General features: G+C 39.5%; 1 protein-coding gene across 1 annotated transcript; it reads left to right on the forward strand.

The window, feature by feature from the left end:
- Window positions 1-5,780: 5,780 nt before the first annotated feature.
- LOC139467600 (uncharacterized) lies at window positions 5,781-6,854 on the forward strand. Its single transcript, XM_071249132.1, has one exon. The coding sequence runs from the start codon at window positions 5,781-5,783 to the stop codon at window positions 6,852-6,854; it is 1,074 nt and encodes a 357-aa protein (XP_071105233.1).
- The last annotated feature ends 15,573 nt before the right edge of the window (window positions 6,855-22,427 follow it).

Raw genomic sequence — 22,427 nt, forward strand, 5'->3', positions numbered from 1 at the left:
AAATTGAACTTATTGATAAATTTTGAATTGTGTAAATAACTATATTTTATATTGGTAATGTATAATATGTAACTTAGTTTGTTAGTGGCTATATCCTCAAAGGGGGTTGAAGTAGCGTAAAATTATTGTCCCCCTGAGAGGATATGTAAGACCACATCATTCTAAGTACATTTATTCTTCCATGGGTTTTAAACGTAGTATATTTGTTTATTTTAAGTGTTGGCTTAATTGCATCCCATCACCATCAGCTGAAGGGTTTGTATAAATCCTGCTGGGGAGCCGTGCAGGTAGCAAAAGTAATGTAAGTCCCCACGGTCCCTAGTGAGGTGGCCTAACTTTGGTTGCTGGTGATCTATAGCCCATTTTCATATTGTATTGTTGAATGAAAATGTTTGTTTTTATAACTTTTCTTAACTAGTTTTAACATCGAAACTGTGATACTCTAGTTATCTTACTGTCCATCGACAGCTTTTAATTAAATCAAAATATAATTTTGGTAACTGTTCCCTCACAATATGGCTGAAATATTGCCGATGTGACGTTAAATTCCACTCACTCACTCACTAACTCATAGAACAATAGCCAATAAACATTAACATTTCTTGACCAGTAATCTCAAAGTGAGTTTATGCTTTACGTCACATCGGCAATATTTTAGCCATATCGTGACGAGAAATTATTCATTTTTAATACATATATTTAAACTAAATAAAAACCTGTCATCGATTGACAGTAAAATTACTAGATTATTACAGATTAATATTTAAAACTAGCATACCACTATAAAAAGCATATCATAATCATAAAATGGATGTTGCGATACATTACAATAAATGATAAAAACGGGCTACAGATCGCCAGCATCTAAAGGTAGATCACCACGCTAGGGACCATGGGGACTTACTGTACTTTTGCTACCTGCTTGGACCCCAGCCAGATTTACATCATCCCCTCAGCTGTTGGCGGTTACTGATAAATTTATCCACAATTTAAAGGAACATATATACTGCGATTAAAAACGTGGCTGAAATAAATATACTTTGAAAGACGTGCTCTTACATATCCCCTCAGGGGGACAATCATTTTACACTGCTTTAACCCCCTTCGAGGATATAGCCACTAACAATCTCAGTTATTGATTTATTCAACCAATTATAAAATGAATTTAGTTATTTACAAAACATAACAATCAAAACTTATGAATAAAGTCAATTTTTTTTTGAAAAGCAAGAATTAAATGAGAACTTACCTGATAAAAAAAATCCTTAAGCGATGAAACTTTTAAATATTTAGCCCATGTGATGGAGAAATCAATGCAGTCAAGCAGGACATGCTTGACCGTGATTCTTTCATCACAAGGGATACAAAATGGAGGATCCTCACCTTTTAACAAATGTTCATGAGTATAACGAGAATGACCTATACGAAATCGTCTAAATACAACCTCTTCAAGATTCCGGGGTAGAAAAGGTCTTGAGCATCCCATGCTTGCCGTAAAAGGCGACTAACGGGATCGGGTGGTCAGGCTCGCTGGCTTGGTTGATGCATGTAATCGATCCCAATTGCGTTGATTGATGCTCATGATATTAACCACTGGATTGTCTGGTCCAGACTCGATTAATTACAGACCGCCGTCATATAGCTGGAATATTGCTGAGTGCGGCGTTAAACAACCAAACAACCTCTTCAAATCTGGACTGCCAACCCAAGTAGGTATAACCGATATTTGCTTTTATTGCATGTAATATATTTATTCCCACTTAGGTGTCCCACTTCTGCATTAGACCCGTGAAGATCCGGGGTAGAATAGCTCTTCAGCAACCCATGCTTGCCGTAAAAGGCGACTAACGGGATCGGGTGGTCAGGCTCGCAGGCTTGGTTGATGCATGTAATCGATCCCAATTGTGTGGATTGATGCTCATGATATTAACCACTGGATTGTCTGGTCCAGACTCGATTATTTACAGACCGCCGTCATATAGCTGGAACATTGCTGAGTGCGGCGTTAAACAACAAACCAACAACCTCTTCAAATCTGGACTGCCAACCCAAGTAGGTATAACCGATATTTGCTTTTATTGCATGTAATTTATTTATTCCCACTTGGGTGTCCCACTTCTGCATTAGACCCGTGAAGATCCGGGGTAGAATAGCTCTTCAGCAACCCATGCTTGCCGTCAAAGGCGACTAACGGGATCGGGTGGTCAGGCTCGCTGACTTGGTTGATGCATGTCATCGATCCCAATTGCGTGGATCTATGCTCATGACATCAATTAATGGATTATCGTCCAGACTCGATTTTTTACAGACCGCCGTCATATAGCTGGAATATTGCTCAGTGCGGCGTTAAACAACCAACCAACCAACTTCTGCATTAGATCTTTGATGTAAGATCTAATGACAGGTTTATAGTCACTGTATGGTATAAGAATTGGTGTCACAGATTTGTCGAGTGCTGCTTTTGCATCAGCAGCAGCGGTTGTATTACCAACAATTCCAACATGGCTTGGTAACAAAACACGATGTCGTATTGGCCAGTAGGAAGGTTATTATGTAGTTCTACGATATCGAGTAAAGTTTGATGTTGACACGAAGTATTTTTAATATCAGGTAATCGAGTTGATAAAGTTCTTGATCCAATTATAGTGGAGCTGGCAACAGCATCACTATCCTTGGATCCATCAGTAAAAATAGATTTGTAAGTATCATATTCACTTCTTAACAGATTATATTCTTGTTGATATTGTAGTTGATTATTGTCAGATTTTTAAGTTTAGATAAGGTAAGATCCACATGTGGCTTTAACAACTGCCAAGGAGAAGTAAGCAGGCGAAAAGTAGCTATATTTTCGAGATCAATATTTGCAGCATTTATGAAAGGTTTAATTCTTATTCCGAGAGGCGGAATAAGAGATGACTTCTTACTGTATAGATCCCCATAAAGAGGATTTAATACACAATTGTATGCAGGGTTAGACTGATTAGAATATAATTTTTTGATGTACTGTAGAGAGTTTAATACGGCGTTGTTTAAGTGATGGCTCATCGGCCTCAACATATAGACTGTCAATGGGAGAAGTTCTGAAAGATCCAATTGCAAGGCAAAGCCTCAGACCCTGGTGATGAATGGGATCGAGTAATTTAAGGTTGCTTTTACAGGCTCCACCATAGATGATGGAGCCATAATCGAGCTTAGAACGGACAAGTGATCTATATAAGTGAAGGAGGGTCGTTTCATCTCCTCCCCACTTGGAATTAGAAACGACTTTTAATAAATCTAATGCCTTCAGACATTTAGCTTTCAAATATTTAATATGTGGTAAAAACGTAAGGTGATGATAAAAAATTATTACTAAAAATTGAGCTTCTTTAACAACTTTAATTGGAGTTCCAGCTAGATGTAAATCTGGGTCCTTATGTGGTTAATATTTTCGACAGAAATGTTTGCAACATAAAGCCGTTCTGCTCTGCCCAAGCATTGATTTTATTGAAACAAGGTTGCAATTGTCTCAATCGTGTGCATATTTTTACCTCGACATGATACATTAAAATCGTCAACAAACAAAGACCCATCAACAGAGTCATTTAAAACCTTAGCTAAACTAGTAATCTCAAAACAAATTGGTCCAAATTGATAGTGGAAAATGTGAAATGTCAGTTTCCTCATTTGTTTGACTTGGATTTATTGGCAGAATATTTGAAATACACAAATATATGAAAAGTAAGTGCAATTGTTTCTATCTCTGCATCAAGTCAATATGATTGCCCTAAATTGTTTTTATCAATGTTGACTGAGTGATTAGTTGAATGTATTAATGCTTTTGACTTGTGACAACCAGAAATATTAATTAATAAAACACTACCGTTCATCACAATTAATCTTGCCCCCGCTATCAATCACAAGCTGCAGTTTTATAACAATTATCTTGCTGTCGTAGTGTAACACTTTTATTTCTTCCCTGAGAATAACATTACATTTTTTTTAATTAGTAAGTATCTTCCTTAATGTAGGATATGTCATTGGTGATTGCTTCCATAATTCAGTGTATTTGTCTTGTATTTGTCTTGCATTTTGGCCACTTCTGACTTGAAGTTGCTGCATGCTAGATGCTGCCTCATCTTTTGGTTGCTGTACAGCAGAAATTCATTCCTGCATGATCAGAAGGAAAAAACATTCATGTTCTGAAACAACATAGAACTAGAAATCAAGTACATACACGTGTAAAATTACCATTGTCCAACAGCAGATCTATTCATCACTGGACTTAACAAATAATATTTACACAATTTGATAAATAGGTACATGTATATCACTGAATATTCATATGGAATACCGGTACTAACAGCAGTTACTTTTTGCACAAACCTGAAAACACCTGAGACTAAGAGAAGAGGTCTTTCATTGAAATATTGGAGTAAAATTAAACAATTTGACATACATACTTTTATTATAACCATGATAATGCATATTCAAAAGGAATTCGAAATTAAGGGGTATGTGTGTGATACATGTATTTCAAATACTAGATAATAGTAATCAATGTAATGTATTGATTTGCTGTCATGGGTTATTTGATCAACTGTTGGGTGATTTGTGACACTGTGATTTTTTATGTTTATTTTCCCATATATTCTTTATTGGTGCATGTTGAGAAGACCTTTATTTTATTTAATTTGGATAATTATTTTTGGGATCAATATATACTCACACGCAAAAGAAACGGAAGTCGAGTATGCAGTTTACATGTTATTTATTTCCAACAGTAAAGACCAGAAACACTAAAAGAGCAAGATTGACAAACATTTGACTGAAGACAGATAATGGATTAAATGGCAGATGACATAATTGTTTTTTTTCAAATGTTAAGGGCTGACACAGTTTCGGGTCAATACCCAAAATGTCAGTCAATACCTGGTGTGACCACCATTAGCATTGGTCACTGCCACACATCTCCTGTACATCCCACAAGTGTTCGATGGGGTTCATATCAGGGCTGAGGGCTGGCCACACTAGAACACGGATGTTGTGTTGTTGCAGAAAGGCCATTGTAGCTCTGGCAACATGGGGACGAGCGTTGTCCTGCTGGAAAATATGTGTTGATGTTGTACAAAAAAAAGGGAACAACGTGGGGTCTGATCACTTGGTCGATATACCGCTGAGCAGTGACGCCGTTTCCCCGACCTTGACCAACATTCAGAAAGCACATGGATCCAAGTCAATATTTTCGTCAGCAGGTCACTTCGACCCTCTCGGAAAAAATCGGCTCCATATGGAAATCAGGAAGGTATTCTTACTATAGTTACAAAAACATTGTTGAAATATACTCTCGAAACTTATTACCAATCTTTCCCTATTTAAAAGTGTTGGAAATCGTAGTATTGAACTTCCAAAAATTCGCCTTTCGGCATTGTCTGCTAAGTTAACAATATATCACGTGACTGAAGTCGCCGCCCGGTTTAAAAAATATGGAAACGTTTTCGGGACATCTCTTATAGTATTTTGCCATTCGTTCCAATTGTTCTATGATAACAGTTCTTTATGTTCTTTCAGACCAATACGACCGTTCGTGGTCATTATAGATCCAATTAAAGTATTGATGACCTGGATAATGCCTATAAACTTGTTACCGAAGAAAATGCATCTGCACAGGTGGGTGTTCCAGTTTCAACACGTAAAGACCGTCTTCTCGGAAATGTCAGCCTCGACACAGTCAAGTCGGGACCGATGCCGTTATTTACAGCAACACAGGAATCATTCTTGGCCAGTCACATTCTGGGGTAATGGGGGAGATTGGCTATGGTTACACTCGTCAGGAGACAATCAACCTTGCGAGTGACTATGCTGTCCACTTGGGATATCGGGATCGTTCTCATCCATTGAGTTTACGGTGTTTGTACAGCATCATTGATAGATGGCCAGAACTTAAAGTCCAGAAACCACGCAAACTGGAGGCTGCAAGGGCGAGATCGGCGACCAAGGAGAACATTGCGAGGTATTTTGAAGAGCTATCACAGGTCATAAAGAAACACAGCTTGTACAATTCTCCTCATGTTATCTTCAACATCGACGAGAAAGGCCTCTCTACCGACGTTGCACACCCCAAGATTGTTGCCGGTGTTAATTGCAAGGCGCAGACTGTGACATCGGGGAAGTCTAAAACAGTCACGATGATTGCAGCTGTCAGTGCAGTTGGCGGGAATGTCCCTCCTTATTTTGTATTTCCCGGTCAACGGATGAGAGAAGACCTGTTGTCTAAAGCAACACCTGGAGCCTCTGGCACTGTGTCTGAGACAGGATGGTCGAATACGGACGTATTCAGCACCTACATGAAGGATCACTTGGCGAAATACCTGCCAGCTCGTGACGCAGATTCACCCGTTCTTATATTATATGACGGCCACAAGAGACACGTGTTACTTGGTTTAATTGAATGGGCGAGGCAAAATCACATCATATTGTTTGTTCTTCCACCTCATACCATTCACCTTTTACAACCGCTTGATATCGGGTGTTACGGTCCTTTTGGGACCACCTGGATTAGATCCTGTCATTCATTTCTTAGCGAAAATTCCGGGAGAGCCCTCAGTAAACACGACATATGCGGGATATCATGTAAAGTGTTTAATTCCACTTTGACGCCTATTAACATTGTATCTTCCTTCAGATTTTTGTATCTTCCTTCAGAAAATCTGGAATCCACCCGTTCAACTCCGATGTTGTTGATGGCTTGCTTGTCATGCCTGCCTGGTCTTTTACCAGGCCCCCGCCGTCTGATTCGGAAGGAAATGCGGTTGTTGCCAATACTGATTGTGCTGCACGAGATTTTCTGGAATGTCGGGGTGGCGAAGTCTTGAAGAATGGGAAAACGTTTAAACCAAGAAATACACTGAGTTAAATCGTCGGTGGGAACTAACCAGACAATACTTGACCAAATCACACCGCATCGGAATAAAGTAGGCAAACAGAATCCACGTAAGAGGAAACGGGACAGTCAACGTGATCCATGCACTGACCAGCCCACATCAGGCGTGGATATATCTATGGGAAAAGGCAATTCTTCCAATAACAATAAGGCCAAGGGTAAGAGATCTAGTAACGCGGGTACTGCTGCCAAAGCTACGCGCACACCTGTAGTCTGTTGTGTTTGCGGGAAATTCACTCCTGACGCCTTACGGAACACTGACATAATCACATTTGTGAAGTGGGCAGAGCGCAGTAAATGTGGACATTGGGTGCATCTAGTATTATGCACGAAGTTACGATTTGTCCGCACTCATACACAATTTCTTTGTGCTCACTGTGAGCCAACGGTTGAAGAGTAAAATTCATAATTGTCTTCAAATGTTCCAGTTGGAGTGACTCATTTAATATTTCTTAATTGATGTTGGAACTACGTCGAGTTCCAATGTATTTTCACCAGAAACATTCACGTGTTGTGTATGAAACATAATTTTGGTTTTCATCAACGGTGTACCATACATTCTTCGTGTGAAACGTCATCGCAGAAAACAGGTGACGTAGGAAGCATCTCCCAAATATGGGCCACTGCAGTAATGGCGGCAAGCGACAGCTAAATTTGAAGAGTGTCGTCAGTAAAATGTGAGTGAATATCCTTTGACAGATGATTGTTGCCATTAACAGGAAATGAATTGATTTTATTTGAACGTGTATAATTTTACCGCGCTCTTTTCGTACATCGCCGAAAACAGGTGAAACCGGGATATCGATGCAGAAGGCGGTAAATTGTGACGATGTTAACGTTCAAATGACGGGCAACATCTTGGACATACTCTCCAGCTTCCATACGTCCGATAGCCTGGTTTCTCTGAATTTGAGTTAAGCGTGGCATTGTAGACCAAGGAGTGGTAAGTCCAAGAATCGGACACAGTTTTATACCCACTACAGTTCGTGACAGTTCGTGCATTTTCGATTTCCCGAGAAATGGGTGTATGATACAAACATTTTCATTGAAATGTTGCGTTTGGGCGATTCGTTTTTTATGTTGCGTTTTTACTCGGGGCTTCCAAAATGCAACCAAAATTTTGATAACACCATCAGGCTTCACTACATGCTAAAACTCGTAACAATTTATGGTTCCGTGTTTGTTACCTATTTGCTTAAAACCACTTGCGTTTCTTTAGCGTGTGAGTATATTTACAGGCAGGGCTAAGAAAAATCTATTTGGCATGCAGTAATGACTGTCATTCATCCCAAGTAGAGATCATTCATTTTCTCAAAAACAACTTTTATCAATATTTTTCTTTTCTTTTCTTTCTTTTTTTGGGGGGAGGGTAGTCTTTTGAGTCCTTCTTTTTAATTTCAGACATCCGCACTTCCATATAGTCATCCAGTACATGGAGATGAGAGTTAACTTATAGTGCAAGCTACCAAAGTGCAAGAAATATATATATATATATATATATATATATATATATATATATATATATTCACATTAAATATATAAACTAATTGATAATTAAACAACAATTTATGCCAAGGTTTTTCTACATTACATACATAAAAAACCCTCTTGTCTCCTTCATAGACAAATATTTAAAGATAAGTTTCTACTCAAAACTAACACATTTCTTAATGAAAAATTATTTACTCAATTAAAGGTGTGAGAAGTAAATATGACCAAATATAGTGCATATTAAATTTTTTTTAAGTTTCAAATACACGACTGGGTTATTAAGTACGACAATTACTAAAACAATATATATAAATACAATATACTAAAATAAATGTCACGTTTAAAAATATATTCATAGCATAGATTTTCCAAATTTCATCCTGCAAATCTTGCCTAATTAAATGCCTATTCAAACTGTCAAAGGCACGGCTTCCATGACACTGATCATGCTGTCAGATACCAGAATACCGTCGTGAGTTGGGTAAAGTGGCCTACCTTTTAGTTTTGTTTTTGTTTGTTTGTTGTTTAAAACCGCCTAGCCGCGAATAGCTGGAATATTGCTGATGCGGCTTAAAGCACCACTTACTATTTACTTTAACACCGCACTCAGCAATATTCCAGCTATATGACGGCGGTCTGTAAAATAATCGAGTCTGGACCAGACAATCCAGTGATTGACATCATGAGCGTCGATCCACGCAATTGGGATCGATGACATGCATCTAACAGGGTCAGCGAACCTGACCACCCGATCCCGTTAGTCGCCTCTTACGACAAGCATAGTCGCCTATTACACCAAGAATGGGTTGCTGAATACCTATTCTACCCCGAATCTTCACGGGTTTCCACGCAATTCGGATCGATGACATGCATCTAACCAAGTCAGCGAACCTGACCACCCGATCCCGTTAGTCGCCTCTTACGACAAGCATAGTCGCCTATTACACCGAATCTTCACGGGTTTCCACACATTTGGGATCGATGACATGCATCAACCAACCGCAAGTCAGCGAGCCTGACCACCCGATCCCATTGGTCGCCTTTTACGGCAAGCATGGGTTGCTGAAGACCTACACTACTCCGGATCTTCACGGGTCTGCACATATCAACTGGCAGTTGGTCTGTTCGAAAACTTTCCTGATTATAAACTCTGAAAAAGGTGTGCCGAATGTTTTGCCAAAAATAGCGTTTTTTAAAGAGTGATCATGCGCACAGTGGTAAGCGAGTTAAAGTGATGACCTCTTCACAATGCATTACACCACAGCACGTTTTCCAGAGTTTGAATGACTTGTCGATAGTTTAAAAAACTGTTTGCGTGTTCAATTAGGTACAAGGTCACACAATATTGGACACTTGGAGACTCGGTACCGGAAAATGCTATCCGTGGAAAAAAATTAATTCGATCGTATTTTTCTTGCTTTCAGTGCCTCGTTTGTAAGGAGATGCAGTCAGAAGAAACTGGACGATTGTGGGCTTTAATTCTGTAAACATATCTTGTTCAAATATAAATGTGGACCTGTATTACCAATTACCGGGCACATAGATTCATCAAGTAGACTTGGGGAATGCGATTTAATAATGATCAAAATACTTCTAAAACTATGAGAGCCTACAAGATCTTTATTCATTATTGGTGTAAATGGGTCAAAGATTGAGGTCAAACTGGTATGAGGCTTGACTACCGCTGATAATAAAAAAAATGTGTAATAATATCAACCAACTTTATCAGTATGTAATGATTCCACGGATCTTTGGAGAGGGTATAAGACCACGTCATTCAAAGTAGATTTATTCTTACCACATCTTTTAACCGTAGAATATATGTCGTTTTGATAAGGCTAAATGTGTAAATAGTCGCGAACACCTGAAGGGATTATGTAAATCCAGCTGGGGTCCATGCAGGTAGCAAAAGTACACTTAGTCCCCATGGTCCCCAGTATGGTGATCTACCTTCAGTTGTTGGAGATCAATAGCCTGTTTTTATCTTTTTTTGTAATGTATAATGAATATTTGTTAATTTTAAATAGTGGCTAAAATTGACTACGATCACCAGCAGCTGAAGCGATGGTGTAAATCCTGCTGGGGAACCGTGTAGGTAGCAGAAGTATCGTGAGTCCCCACGGTCTCTAGTATGGTGGCCTACCTTTGGTTGCTGGCGATCTATAGCCCGTTTTTATAATGTATTGTCGAATCATAAATTATTCTTTTAATTGTTGGCAACTAGTTTTACTTCTAAACTGTGATAGTCTACTTATTATACTGTCCGTCGTTGACAGGTTTTTATTCATCTAAGTTTAAATTGTATTAATGTTCTCGTCACTATATGGCTGAAATATTGCAGATGTGACGTAAAATGTTAACTCACTCACTGTGATAAGTCTATTTATTTTACTGCCCTCCGTTGGCATGTTTTTATACGTTTTAAAGTACTAGTATTTATAATCTTTAACCTTTGATAGGTTTTCGGACGAGTTCAACAATTTTGAAATATGTAAAATATATATTTATAAAGCATGAGCTCGTAAAAATGTAATAGATACACAATGTCGTAAGAGGCGACTCATGGGATCGGGTGGTCAGGATCGCTGACTTGTTTAATGCCTGTCATAGATCCCAAATGCGCGGATCGATGCTAATGATATCAGTCAGTGGATTGTCTTGTCCAAACTCGATTATTTACAGACCTACGTCATATAGCTGGAATAGTACTGAGTGCGGAGTTAAACAACAAAAAAACTATGGTGAAACCATGATCAAGGCTATGGTTCTGAGAGCGAGTTAAAATTTAACATCGCATCGGCATTATTTCCGCCATATAGCGTCGAGACCAAGTTATTATATTAACAATTGAATTATGAATGCAAATTTATATTAAAAACACAAATTATAAAACACACATAAAAATATCATTAATACAGTTTAAAACACGGGCTATAGGACACCAGTAACCAAAGCTAGGACACTTCGCTGGGGATCATGGGGACTTGCAGTATCTCGGCTTCCTGCATGATACCCCAGTAGGATTTACGTCATCAATTTAGCTACTGCACAATCCTAGCCAATATTAAAAAATGCTCAGCAAAGAGTTGGCCTAAAACACTGGTTGATGATTGTCACGTCGATTATGATAGGATTTCGTGTCGCACAGGGGGGCAATAATTTTAATGTACTACAACATCCTGGTGAGAAAATTCAAAGATCAAAATTCGAATCCGGCATTAACGGATCGTGAACATCCGGGGAAGTACAGGTCTTCAGCGAGTATGCTTGTCGTAAGAGGCGACTAAGTGGAGCGGATGGTCAGGCTCGCTGACTTGGTTAATGCATGTCACCGATCCCAATTGTGTGGATCGTTGCTAGGGATGTCAATCACTGGATCGTCTGGTCGAGATTCGATAATTTACAGACCGCCGTCTTATAGCTGGAATATTGCTGAGTGCGGCGTAAAACAACAATCGCGAATAATATATAAGTATAAGTATAGGTCAATTTCGATGTCCACCCAAATCAGTCAAATTAATGAATGTCAAGAGTAGCATACCCGTGTTTGTGGGAAGGTCGGGCAGCCTAGTTGTTAAAGCGTCGAAGACCCGGGTTCGATTCCCAACATGGGTACAATGTGTAAAGCCCATTTCTGGTGTCCCCCGCAATGATATTGCTGGAATATTGCTCAAAGCGGCGTAGACCATACTCACTCATTCACATGTGTCTGATTAAACTGCTTTGGGGGTAATCAGTCGTCCAATCTCGGTGTAGCGTTCCTTTGGCGTGCCATAAAACCACGATCGTAGGTTCGAGTCCCACATAACGTTCTTGTTATGTTTAGCACCCCACCCTTTCGCGAAAATGGTAAAGAAGTAAGGTCCGCATCACATCGTACTTTCCGCAAACAGCAAGTTGACATGCCGTGATATAGTTGAAATATTGCACAGGGCATCTTTATGTAAATTAATAATAAGATTAATACACTCCGTCACTTCTCTGCTCTTGGGGTAGAGGCTTGTCGAAACAGAGGTAATTGCACAAATTCGACAACCAACCCCATCACTCTGAGTAAACTGAAACGACCATGACTGTTCTTTGTTTGTCGTAAGAGGCGACTAACGGGATCGGGTGGTAAGGCTCGCTGACTTGGTTGATGCAAATCATCGGTCCCAATTCCGTACATCGATGCTCATTATATCGCTCACTGGATTGTCTGGTCCAGACTCGATTATTTAGCTGGAATATTGCTGACTGCGGCGTTAAACAACAAATAAACAAACATTACACATATTAACTAGTTAACTATTTCCCAAGTATATTACATCTATATGCCGAAATATTTTAAATGTCAAATTTAAATATTTGTCATATTTATCATTTTAATGATATTTCGTTCATTTGTCTTTTGAGAATGTACGATCAATTCAATTTATAATGTTGCCTATTCATATATGATTGATGACTATGATAATATACATGTATATGGTACGAAATTCCTGGTGCGCATTTTCCCATATCATCTCAATGGAATACTGCTCACTGACATTACATATCCAATCAAGTAGCCCTTCTCTCTACTTACTAATATAATATGCATAACGAATTATTATCAGCACATATTATCGATACAGCACATACATATGTCCATTTAGTACACACAAGTCTTCAAATATCTGAAATATAACGATAAGATAGTATTTCCAATTAATATTTCATTTATTCAACTGAATGCTATTATTATACACACATACCGATTTCCACCGATGCCAATTCTTGAATCGTAGATGGCCATCGATACATGACCGCACAGTCTCTGGTATGTTTCCGACAAATGTCTATTCTTTGTTTGGCATCATAACGCTCAGAAACACTGACAATAGTAAGAAATTTATTAACATGTCACAAGAGCACTTGGAATATTGATTCACCTAAACAGCTAATTTGCTCCGAGAATTTCTCTAGTTTCAATCTCATATGTCATATCCTGTATCGCCACATTGGCTGCTTAATATTATACCTTGACTATTCTTCAAACTGAACAATTGTCTCCAGGTTCATGTGGGAAATGTTCGGTTCAGAAATACACATCTGTCATTATCGAATAAATTGTTAGTATAGTGACTAAAATGTACTGAATTCGTTGAATGTTTGCAAACTTTCGCAGATAGATTAACGTGAGAATTTTCAGCAAGGGAAAAATAATCAGCAAATGAATATATTTTCCTTTTATTTATTACATCTGTGATCAGATTAGCAATTTTTAGGAGCTTTCTCGGCATGTTTGGGGATATCATCCTTTTTAAAGTAGATATTTTGAATTGTTAATAAGCTTTCGTGCTGTTCTAAATAACCTTAAAGCTCAAACAGAAATCATTTTGACATTTTGAATATATAAGATTGTAGTTTCGGTCAAACCCGAAAGAAAGCAAGTCTTAGACGCTTACCACCTTAAGTCCGGGTATGTCAGACCAAAGAAAATATAATTAAGACAAATCTGGGATTCGAACCCCCGACATGTGAGTTCTGACGTGCTGTCATTGTAACATACTGACGTTTTCAATGTATTACGTAAATAATTAAGGATTCAAGTTGTATTTGTTGACGTTCATCAGCTGATGAATACCTCATGGGAGCAAATTCCATGAATGCAATAATATATAGAAGTATTCAACAAAGTTACGTAGAAGGGGGAGCTGTCGTGCAGGGTACCACGGACATGTGATACGGGTACCTTCTAAATGCAAAACTCCACCTTAGTTGGACACTGCACAGCACAGGGCCACTGGACGAATGCATTTAACAACAATCTATTTATTACGTTACCTTTACAACCGAAACCGGTTTTGCTCACACCATGCGCAGTGGTCAGCTGGGGTACATTTCGGTACGTGACAGGAAGGTAACTGGGGTGAATTCTAATAGTACCCTACAAATACTCCTGGGCAGAAAGCAACCTTCCTACCTTGAGTATCAACAGCGTTGTTCCTAGCCGCCATCAACCAACGGACCCGTGAAGATATCAATCACTGGATTGTCTGGTCCAGAATCGATTATTTACAGACTGCAGTCATATAGCTGGATTATTGCTGAGTGCGGCGTTAAACAACCAACCAACCAAGGCTCCTTAGGGCCCCTTGGTGTCAATTATAGTCTGGAAGGTAATTTAAGGTACCGACGTTTACTACAATATCTGAATAACTATCGGACCTACTCCAGTCTAAGTTGGTATGAGATTATTAAAACAGTCATACATAACTGGATATTACATTTGAAGACAATCGGTGCATGAATAAAATCTGTCTATTTAGCTTTCACTATATTTCATCATCACTCAGACCTGTTCGTCACGGGTGGAACGAGCATTCATTGAAACAGCCATCTGCATAATGCTACCCCTGCGTCACAGGGCCATATGACACAGTTGAACCAATCAACTCAACTTGAAAGGGTGCACGGGAATCACGCACGTTGAGACGCCAAACGCTAACACCGTATTCGTGCGTGCGTGCGTGCGTGCGTGCGTGCGTGCGTGATTCCCGTCCCGGGGGTCTTGTCTGATGACGTGTCTGACTGCTCACTGGGTTGTATGATACATACTTTGGCGTTTTAAAATGAAACCAAGTCGCCCTGTGCAAAATCCCAGTGATGTGCCTGGTCAGTTATATAAAGCGACATATCATTAGACACAAATAAATTAACTTGTTTTATCAATCAGTATTTTAGGTATGTAAATGTGAAATGTTTGTGTTAATTGGTGGACATTATTTATTTTCTATCTCGACACATAAAAAGTCTTAGCGGCTGTTTCTATTGCCGACACGACGACTAAACCGGTAGTTGGTTGTGAGCTCACACCAAGTTTCTCTTTTCGCATTATGAGCAAAATCATCGGGCGATAAATGATATAATTCACCCCACTAGGGAGCATTTTGCATAATAAGCACTAGGTAGAAGTAAGCGAGAATCTGATACAAGATATATGACACCAAATAACGCGGTAGCTGCGTCTTGTTAAAATCTTTAGGTGTCTGTTTTTATGTGTGTATTTTAACCATAACCTTATTCTTCATCCAGTCATTTTTCATTTACTACAATTGACTATAATCACCAGCGTTTTTATCATGTTTTGTTATGTATAGTAATATCGTTTTATCGTGCCATACTAGTTTTGTTTTGTTTGTTTGTGATACTCTAGTTAATTTACTGTCTTTTTATAAATTTTACACATATTTCGTATGTATGTTTAAATTGTTGTCAAGATATACTGCCGATGTGTCTATAAATCTTCACTCACTCATTTATGCATAGAGATATCAGATATGACAAACCAATTTCTTTTGCGTTAACATGTATTTTACTTGTGCAAGCAAGTTTCAAGAGGTTTATAAAACGTGAACAACAAGTATTTGTCACAAAGTGACGAAATGTCCCCCGCCTGTATATACACCAAAGTACCAAATATGAAGACAATCCAGCGATTAGTTCTTGAGATACTGCGGCAACACCGTTTCCCAACTCCTAAAGCAGATTTGCCTGCTGTGACCTTGAAAATGGGGTCAAGGTCACCAAAACCGTCAGGTGTCTGCAGAGTTTGTATATACACCAAGGTTCCAAATATGAAGAAAATCCAGTGGTTATTTCTTGAGATATCGCGGCAACAAACAGGTGGGGCGGACGGACAGACGGTCGTGAATACTATGTCCCCCGCTTCGCGCGGCGGGAGACAATAACATGTAACCATTCATAAAACATTCATGAAGCAGTTTGAAACTCGTCACATCAATTACCATCGGATTATCTAAAACACACGGGAACTAAAAGCACAAGTCAAACTTGGGAATTCTCTCGAATGTCATCCACATGTCTACCGTAAAGATTTTCTGAAAGATTTACTGAGGCCTTGAAGGTTGTAGCCTATAAATTGATGAAACAACTTTTGAGCAAGTGTATGACGTTGTTTGAAATAGCACGCTTGATTGTTCCTCAAAGGGTGTTAAATTTAGACATCAAAGTCTGGAGCTACTGAAATATTGGTTTCGTTTGTTTGTTGTTTAACGCCGCACTCGGCAATATTCCAGCTGTATGACACCCGTCTATGAATATACGAGTCTGGACCAGACAATCCACTGATTAATATCATGGGCAATGATCCACGCAATTGGTTAGTTGGTTAATTTCTTGCTTAACGCCTCACTCAGCAATATTTCAGCTATAATGACGGCTGTCTGTAAATAATCAAGTCTGGACCAGACAATCCAGTTATTGACATCATGAGCATCGATCCATGCAATTTGGATCGATGAAATGTGCATCAACCAAGTCAGCGAGCCTGACCACCCAATCCCGTTAGTCGCCTCTTCTTATAAGCATAGTTGCTTTTTACAGCAAGCATGGGTCCAAAACTTACGTGATCTTTTTTTCCAATTTAGACATAATTTAAATCTAACAAGCGTCCTTTCAATTTTCAATTACATAAATTAGATTTTTGGTTTGGTTTGATGTTTAACGCCGCACTCAACAATATTCCAGCTATATGACGTCGGTCTGTAAATAAATCGAGTCTGGACCAGACAATCCAGTGATTGACAATATGAGCATCGGTCCACGCAATTGGGACCGATGACATGCATCAACCAAGTCAACCGAGCCTGACCACCCGATCCCGTTAGTCGCCTTTTACGACAAGCATGGGTTGCTGAAGACCTATTCTACCCCCGGAATCTTCACGGGTCCATAAAAATAAGAAATCAAAACTAAGCACACCGATTTCTTTTTTTCATGTAATTGAAACTTGAGAGGGTGCTTGTTAGATTTGTGTATGTCTATTTAACCATCATTCATGCATTTTTGTTAGTAATTTAAAGTAACATCGGCATTATTTAAGCCATATCGTGACTAAATCACGTTACAAAAGTCAACTGTGACGGGATGGTAATTGTGTGTAAAAATATATTGGATTATAAAAATATGTCGCATATGTATTATGCGAAATCATTTCTTTTTTTTATTTTTAAAAGTTTTATTTGTTTATTGTGTAATGCCGCACTCAGCAATATTCGACTATTTAACGACAGTCCTTAAATAATCGGGTCTGGACCAGTGATTGACATCATGCGCATCGATCTACGCAGTTGGGATGCGATGATTGGTTGGTTGGTTTGTTGTTTAACGCCGCACTGAGCAATATTTACTGAAGCCTAAAAACTTTAGGGCCATTTGTTCTTTAAAAAAAATTTCGACTTAATTAGTTACTGTATCTTGAAATTTGAAGATGCTAAGTTCAAATTTCAAGTTAGTATCGATTGTTTAGTTTGGTTTGTTTTACGCCGCACTTAGCAATATTTCCAGCTATATATATGACGATGGTCTGTAAATAAACGAGTTTGGACCAGACAATCCAGTGATTAATATCATGCGCATCGATCCGCGCAATTGGGATCGAGGACATGCATCAACCAAGTCAGCGAGCCTCACCACCCGATCCCGTTAATCGCCTTTTACGTCAAGAATGGGTTGCTGAAGACCGATTCTATCGAGAGAGAAAAAACAATCAAATGGCCCAGCTATATATATCGGCGGTTTGTATACAAATAATTGAGTCTTGATAGGACATTCCAGTGATTAATATGAGCGTCTATCCACGCAATTGGGATCGATGTCGTGCATCAACCAAGACCGTGACCTTCAACCCCCCCCCCCCCCCGATCCCATTATAATTGTTTCCAAGGACACATATTGGTTGCTAAATTAAAAAAAGAGAACCATTTTGAAGTTTGTTTGTTTGGGGGTTTTATAACGGACCCGTGAAGATTCCGAGGTAGAATAGGTCTTCAGCAACCCATACTTGCCGTAACAGGTGACTATGCTTCTCGTAAAAGGCTACTAACGGCGTTGGGTGGTCAGACTCGCTGACTTGGTTGATACATGCCATCGATCCCCGTGAAGATTCCGGGGTAGAAAATGTCTTCAGCAACCCATGCTTGCCGTAAAAGGCGACTAACGGGATCGGGTGCTCAGGCTCGCTGACTAGGTTGATACATGTCATCGATCCAAATTGCGTGGATCGATGTTCATGCTGTCAATAACTGGATTGTCTGATCCAGCCTCGATTATTTACAGACCGCCGTCATATAGCTGGTATATTGATGAGTGCGGCGTTAAACAACAAACAAAACAAAACCATCGCTCCCATTCGTGTGGGTCGATGCGCATTATGTCAATCACTGGATTGTCTGATCAAGACTCGATTATTTACAGACCGCAAGCTGGAATAATGCTGAGTGCGGCGTTAAACAATTTAATATAATAATAACGCTTCACTGTAAATATAACCGTCTTTCAAGATTAACCATGTTTGTTTGTGGTTTAACGCTGCAATATTCCAGCTATATGATGGTATCGGTCCTAATTGCGTTGATCATATAATGATGTAAATCACTGGATTGTCTGGTCCAGACTCGATTATTTTACAGACCGCCTCCATATAGCTGGAATATTGCTGAGCGCGGCGTTAAACAACAAACAAACACCCCATGGCTTGAATTCTTATCTTTCACCTGCATATGTTGGTTCTACATCCGACAAATTGTTGAACATTCTATGTGTGACGCAAAACATAAACTATATTGACAAAGGTTTGTTATTTACAAGACGGGGACGGTGTGGGGTTCTTTTTTCTTTTCTTTTTTTGCTTGAGAGTTGTAGCATGGGGTTCTGGGTTGATCTTGTTCTTCATTGATTGGAGTCACTCCGATGGTGACAACACCGTCTCTGATTGTTCACCGGGTGGGTAGGTAACTATACGAATCTTAAAACCACCTGTAGCCTTTCCTTCGGATAATGTAGCCGGGGTGCTCTTACGGCAGCATTGGTGATCAGCTGTTGACGACGGGGAGCTTTTACTCCGGCGGATGTAGCCGGGGCGCTCTGGCGAGCAGCCTTGGGGGGGGGGCAGCTGTTGACGGGGGGAGCCTTTCCTCAGGTCCTAGGAAGCTGACCACCAAGGCTGCTCGTGGTAAGAGCGCCCCGGCTACATCCACTGGAGGAAAGACTGCCCGTCAGAGCGCCCCGGGTACAGCCTCCGGAGTAAAGGCTCCCTGTCAACAGCTGACCACCAAGGCTGCCGTATTAAGAGCGCCCCGGCTACATCCTCCGGAGGAAAGGTTTCTGAAATTGAATAGCATGGCACAGATGAAAGTGATACGAGAAGGTTTCTGAAATTGAATAGCATGGCACAGATGAAAGTGATACGAGAAGCTAACTGTATTTCTGTATTCAATTTCTGTAAGAATCTTGTAAGTATTTATACCACCAATAAATCTTTCAAAGCGTGCCATCTTGAAGGATATGCGTCGATCTTTCATAACAGTTAAGAGTTTTAATACTTATTCAAATGTTTTTTCCCGTGAAGATTCCGGGGTAGATTAGGTCTTCAGCAACCCATACTTGCCGTAACAGCTAGAGACTATGCTTCTCGTTAAAGGCGACTAACGGCGTCGGGTGGTCAGACTCGCTGACTTGGGTGATACATGCCATCATCCCATATTGTGTGGGTCGATGCTCATGATGTCAATCACTGGATTGTGTGGTCCAGACTCGATTATTTACAGACCGCTGTCATATAGCTGGAATATTGCTGAGTGCGGCGTTAAACAACCAACCAACCAACTGCCCTGGTAAGGGTGATAGTGTATGTGAAGTTGTCATGAGATTAAATGCCGCTTGTGAAATATTCTCATTGTCCTCCAAATATTTATTTTCTCACATAAAGTGCACTTAAATTGATGATTACTACATCTAGGCGTTTAACTTGAACCCGAGTAATGCTAATCAAGATGCTAAACAATGAACAGCACAAACACAACACAATCAAAAGTATGGAAACTTTGTTTATTAAAACTTACAAAGCTTGATCAAACAGTAGTGATCGATTTGTGATCAAAGTTGAGTAATTGAGCAAATAAACTCCTCACAGCATACAATGCACATTGTATAACACCGCTTACCAATAATACTACTGGGAGGGTGGGTGGAAAATGAACAAGCGTGCTCCGTCGTTCTGCCTTACGTCATGACGCCATGCATTGCCAGGTCTTACGACAAGCATAAAGGCCTTGAACGGCGAGCATGGGTTGCTGAAGAAATACAAAGAGGATGTGTAAAATGTAATTTTGCACTGATCTTTGCCTGATTTGGGCAGACTGAAGGCAGTTCCTTCAGGAGGTTTTATTTTCGGGTTAATTCAGTATTTCATTAGCCGATCAGTAAAAATACATGTACCAGTATTATCTCGTCTCATGATGTGGCTACGTTTCTCCTTTATGCAATATCATGAAGAGTTCCTGTTGCATGGCTTGATTATTAAGTAAATTTCATTGTGTGTTACCCTGTACAATATGAAATCGATTAATTGACATGCCAGTCTGTGTGTGACAGTGATTCATCTATAAGCTTGTTTATATGTTATTCAGAATATACTTAATTTAACCTGCAAAGTTCCAAGTTCCTGTTCAAAAATAATTTAAAATAATTTAATAATGTCTCCCTGAAGTATACAATTTCTGTTATTAGTTGAACATGAGTTTTATGAATATTTTGTTTCTTTGAATGGGCATTAACAAATTCAACTCTTGAGCACCAGTACTCTGTCTCAGCATTTGACCCTATACTTGATAAGTACTGGTACTCTCCATTGCCAGTGTGCACCAAGAGAACTGTGATCATGATATTCGTTATAATTGATCTTTCCATGTATAGTTTCTTGCTTAACGCCGCACACAATATTCCAGCTATATGACGGCGGTCTGTTTAATAATCGAGTCTGGACCAGACAATCAAGTGATTGATATCCTGAGCATCGATCCACCCATACGGCAAGCATGGGTTGCTGAAGACCCATTCTACCTCGGATCTTCACGGGTCCTTTACATGTATAAGGGCATTTAACTTCTACAAGCAACCTCCCATCAACAACTCGGTCTGGAGATCTTGAAAGGTATGGGTTGTCCTTACAAACAAACAAACCACACTTTTTAGTTTTACAATTTGTCACTTCTTCAAAACATTTAACTGCATTAGCTTCATAATTCCTACCATGTGCAATAGGCTTGAGAGATAAGTCATTCATATCTGTCAAACTTGTCAAACAAAGTCTTTTAAATCTGTTCTTTGAGTGGCATTCCACCTTTTTCGAAACAATGACGGCCCAATTCTAATCTGTTTTAGTTCAAACCACAGTAGCCGATATATAGCAGAAACATTGCAGAGTGCGGCGTTAAACAACACACACACTCAAACCACATTAGACCGCCTTCCTGGTCTAGTGGTGTACGTAGCGTCCGCCCGGAGAGCGGAAAGTCAGGGTTTAATCTCCGGCCGCGTCATACCAAAAGACGTTGAAAGATGGTACTTGTTACCCTGTCTTAGGGGCTAAAACAAGGACTGGTCGGCTCGGAGTGGGGTATTCATGTTAAACTGCAGAATGGTATCTGAGTGGGCTAGCACTATAAATCGGCATCACTCCGGTCAAGTACAAGCAGTGACACATATACATGTACACGTGCATGCACGGTGCTATATAAGTGCAATAATCTTGGACGCGACGCTAAACCCCATTTACCTCACCTCACCACAAACAACATTTAGACTATCACTGTAGCCGAGTCAACCTCTCCCGTCCTGAAAGAGCAGCATCAGAGATTTCTGATACACCTATTACTTCAAGGAAATATTTTTCATGGTCATTGACAACATCATATGGATTAGCTGGAATAAATATTTGAAAAATTGGTGCTGTTGACATGCCTTTAAAATCGAGACAAACATTTCTGAAATAATCTCCATAACCTTCAGTATTCTGATAAAAACGTGGTCTTGGATCAAAATCAATATTTGGATTTTCGCTAATACTGACAGAAACATTTTCAGATTTCAGGGGTGATCCAAGATGCCTTCTGCTCTTATTAAAATCTGGCAATCGGTCTGTGCATGTTTAAAAAGTTGTAAACACCTTGGTTAATGAAAACTGGGA

Source organism: Haliotis cracherodii, unplaced genomic scaffold, assembly GCF_022045235.1.
Source record: "Haliotis cracherodii isolate W230 unplaced genomic scaffold, xgHalCrac1.p SCAF_2, whole genome shotgun sequence".
Lineage (NCBI taxonomy): Eukaryota > Metazoa > Mollusca > Gastropoda > Lepetellida > Haliotidae > Haliotis > Haliotis cracherodii.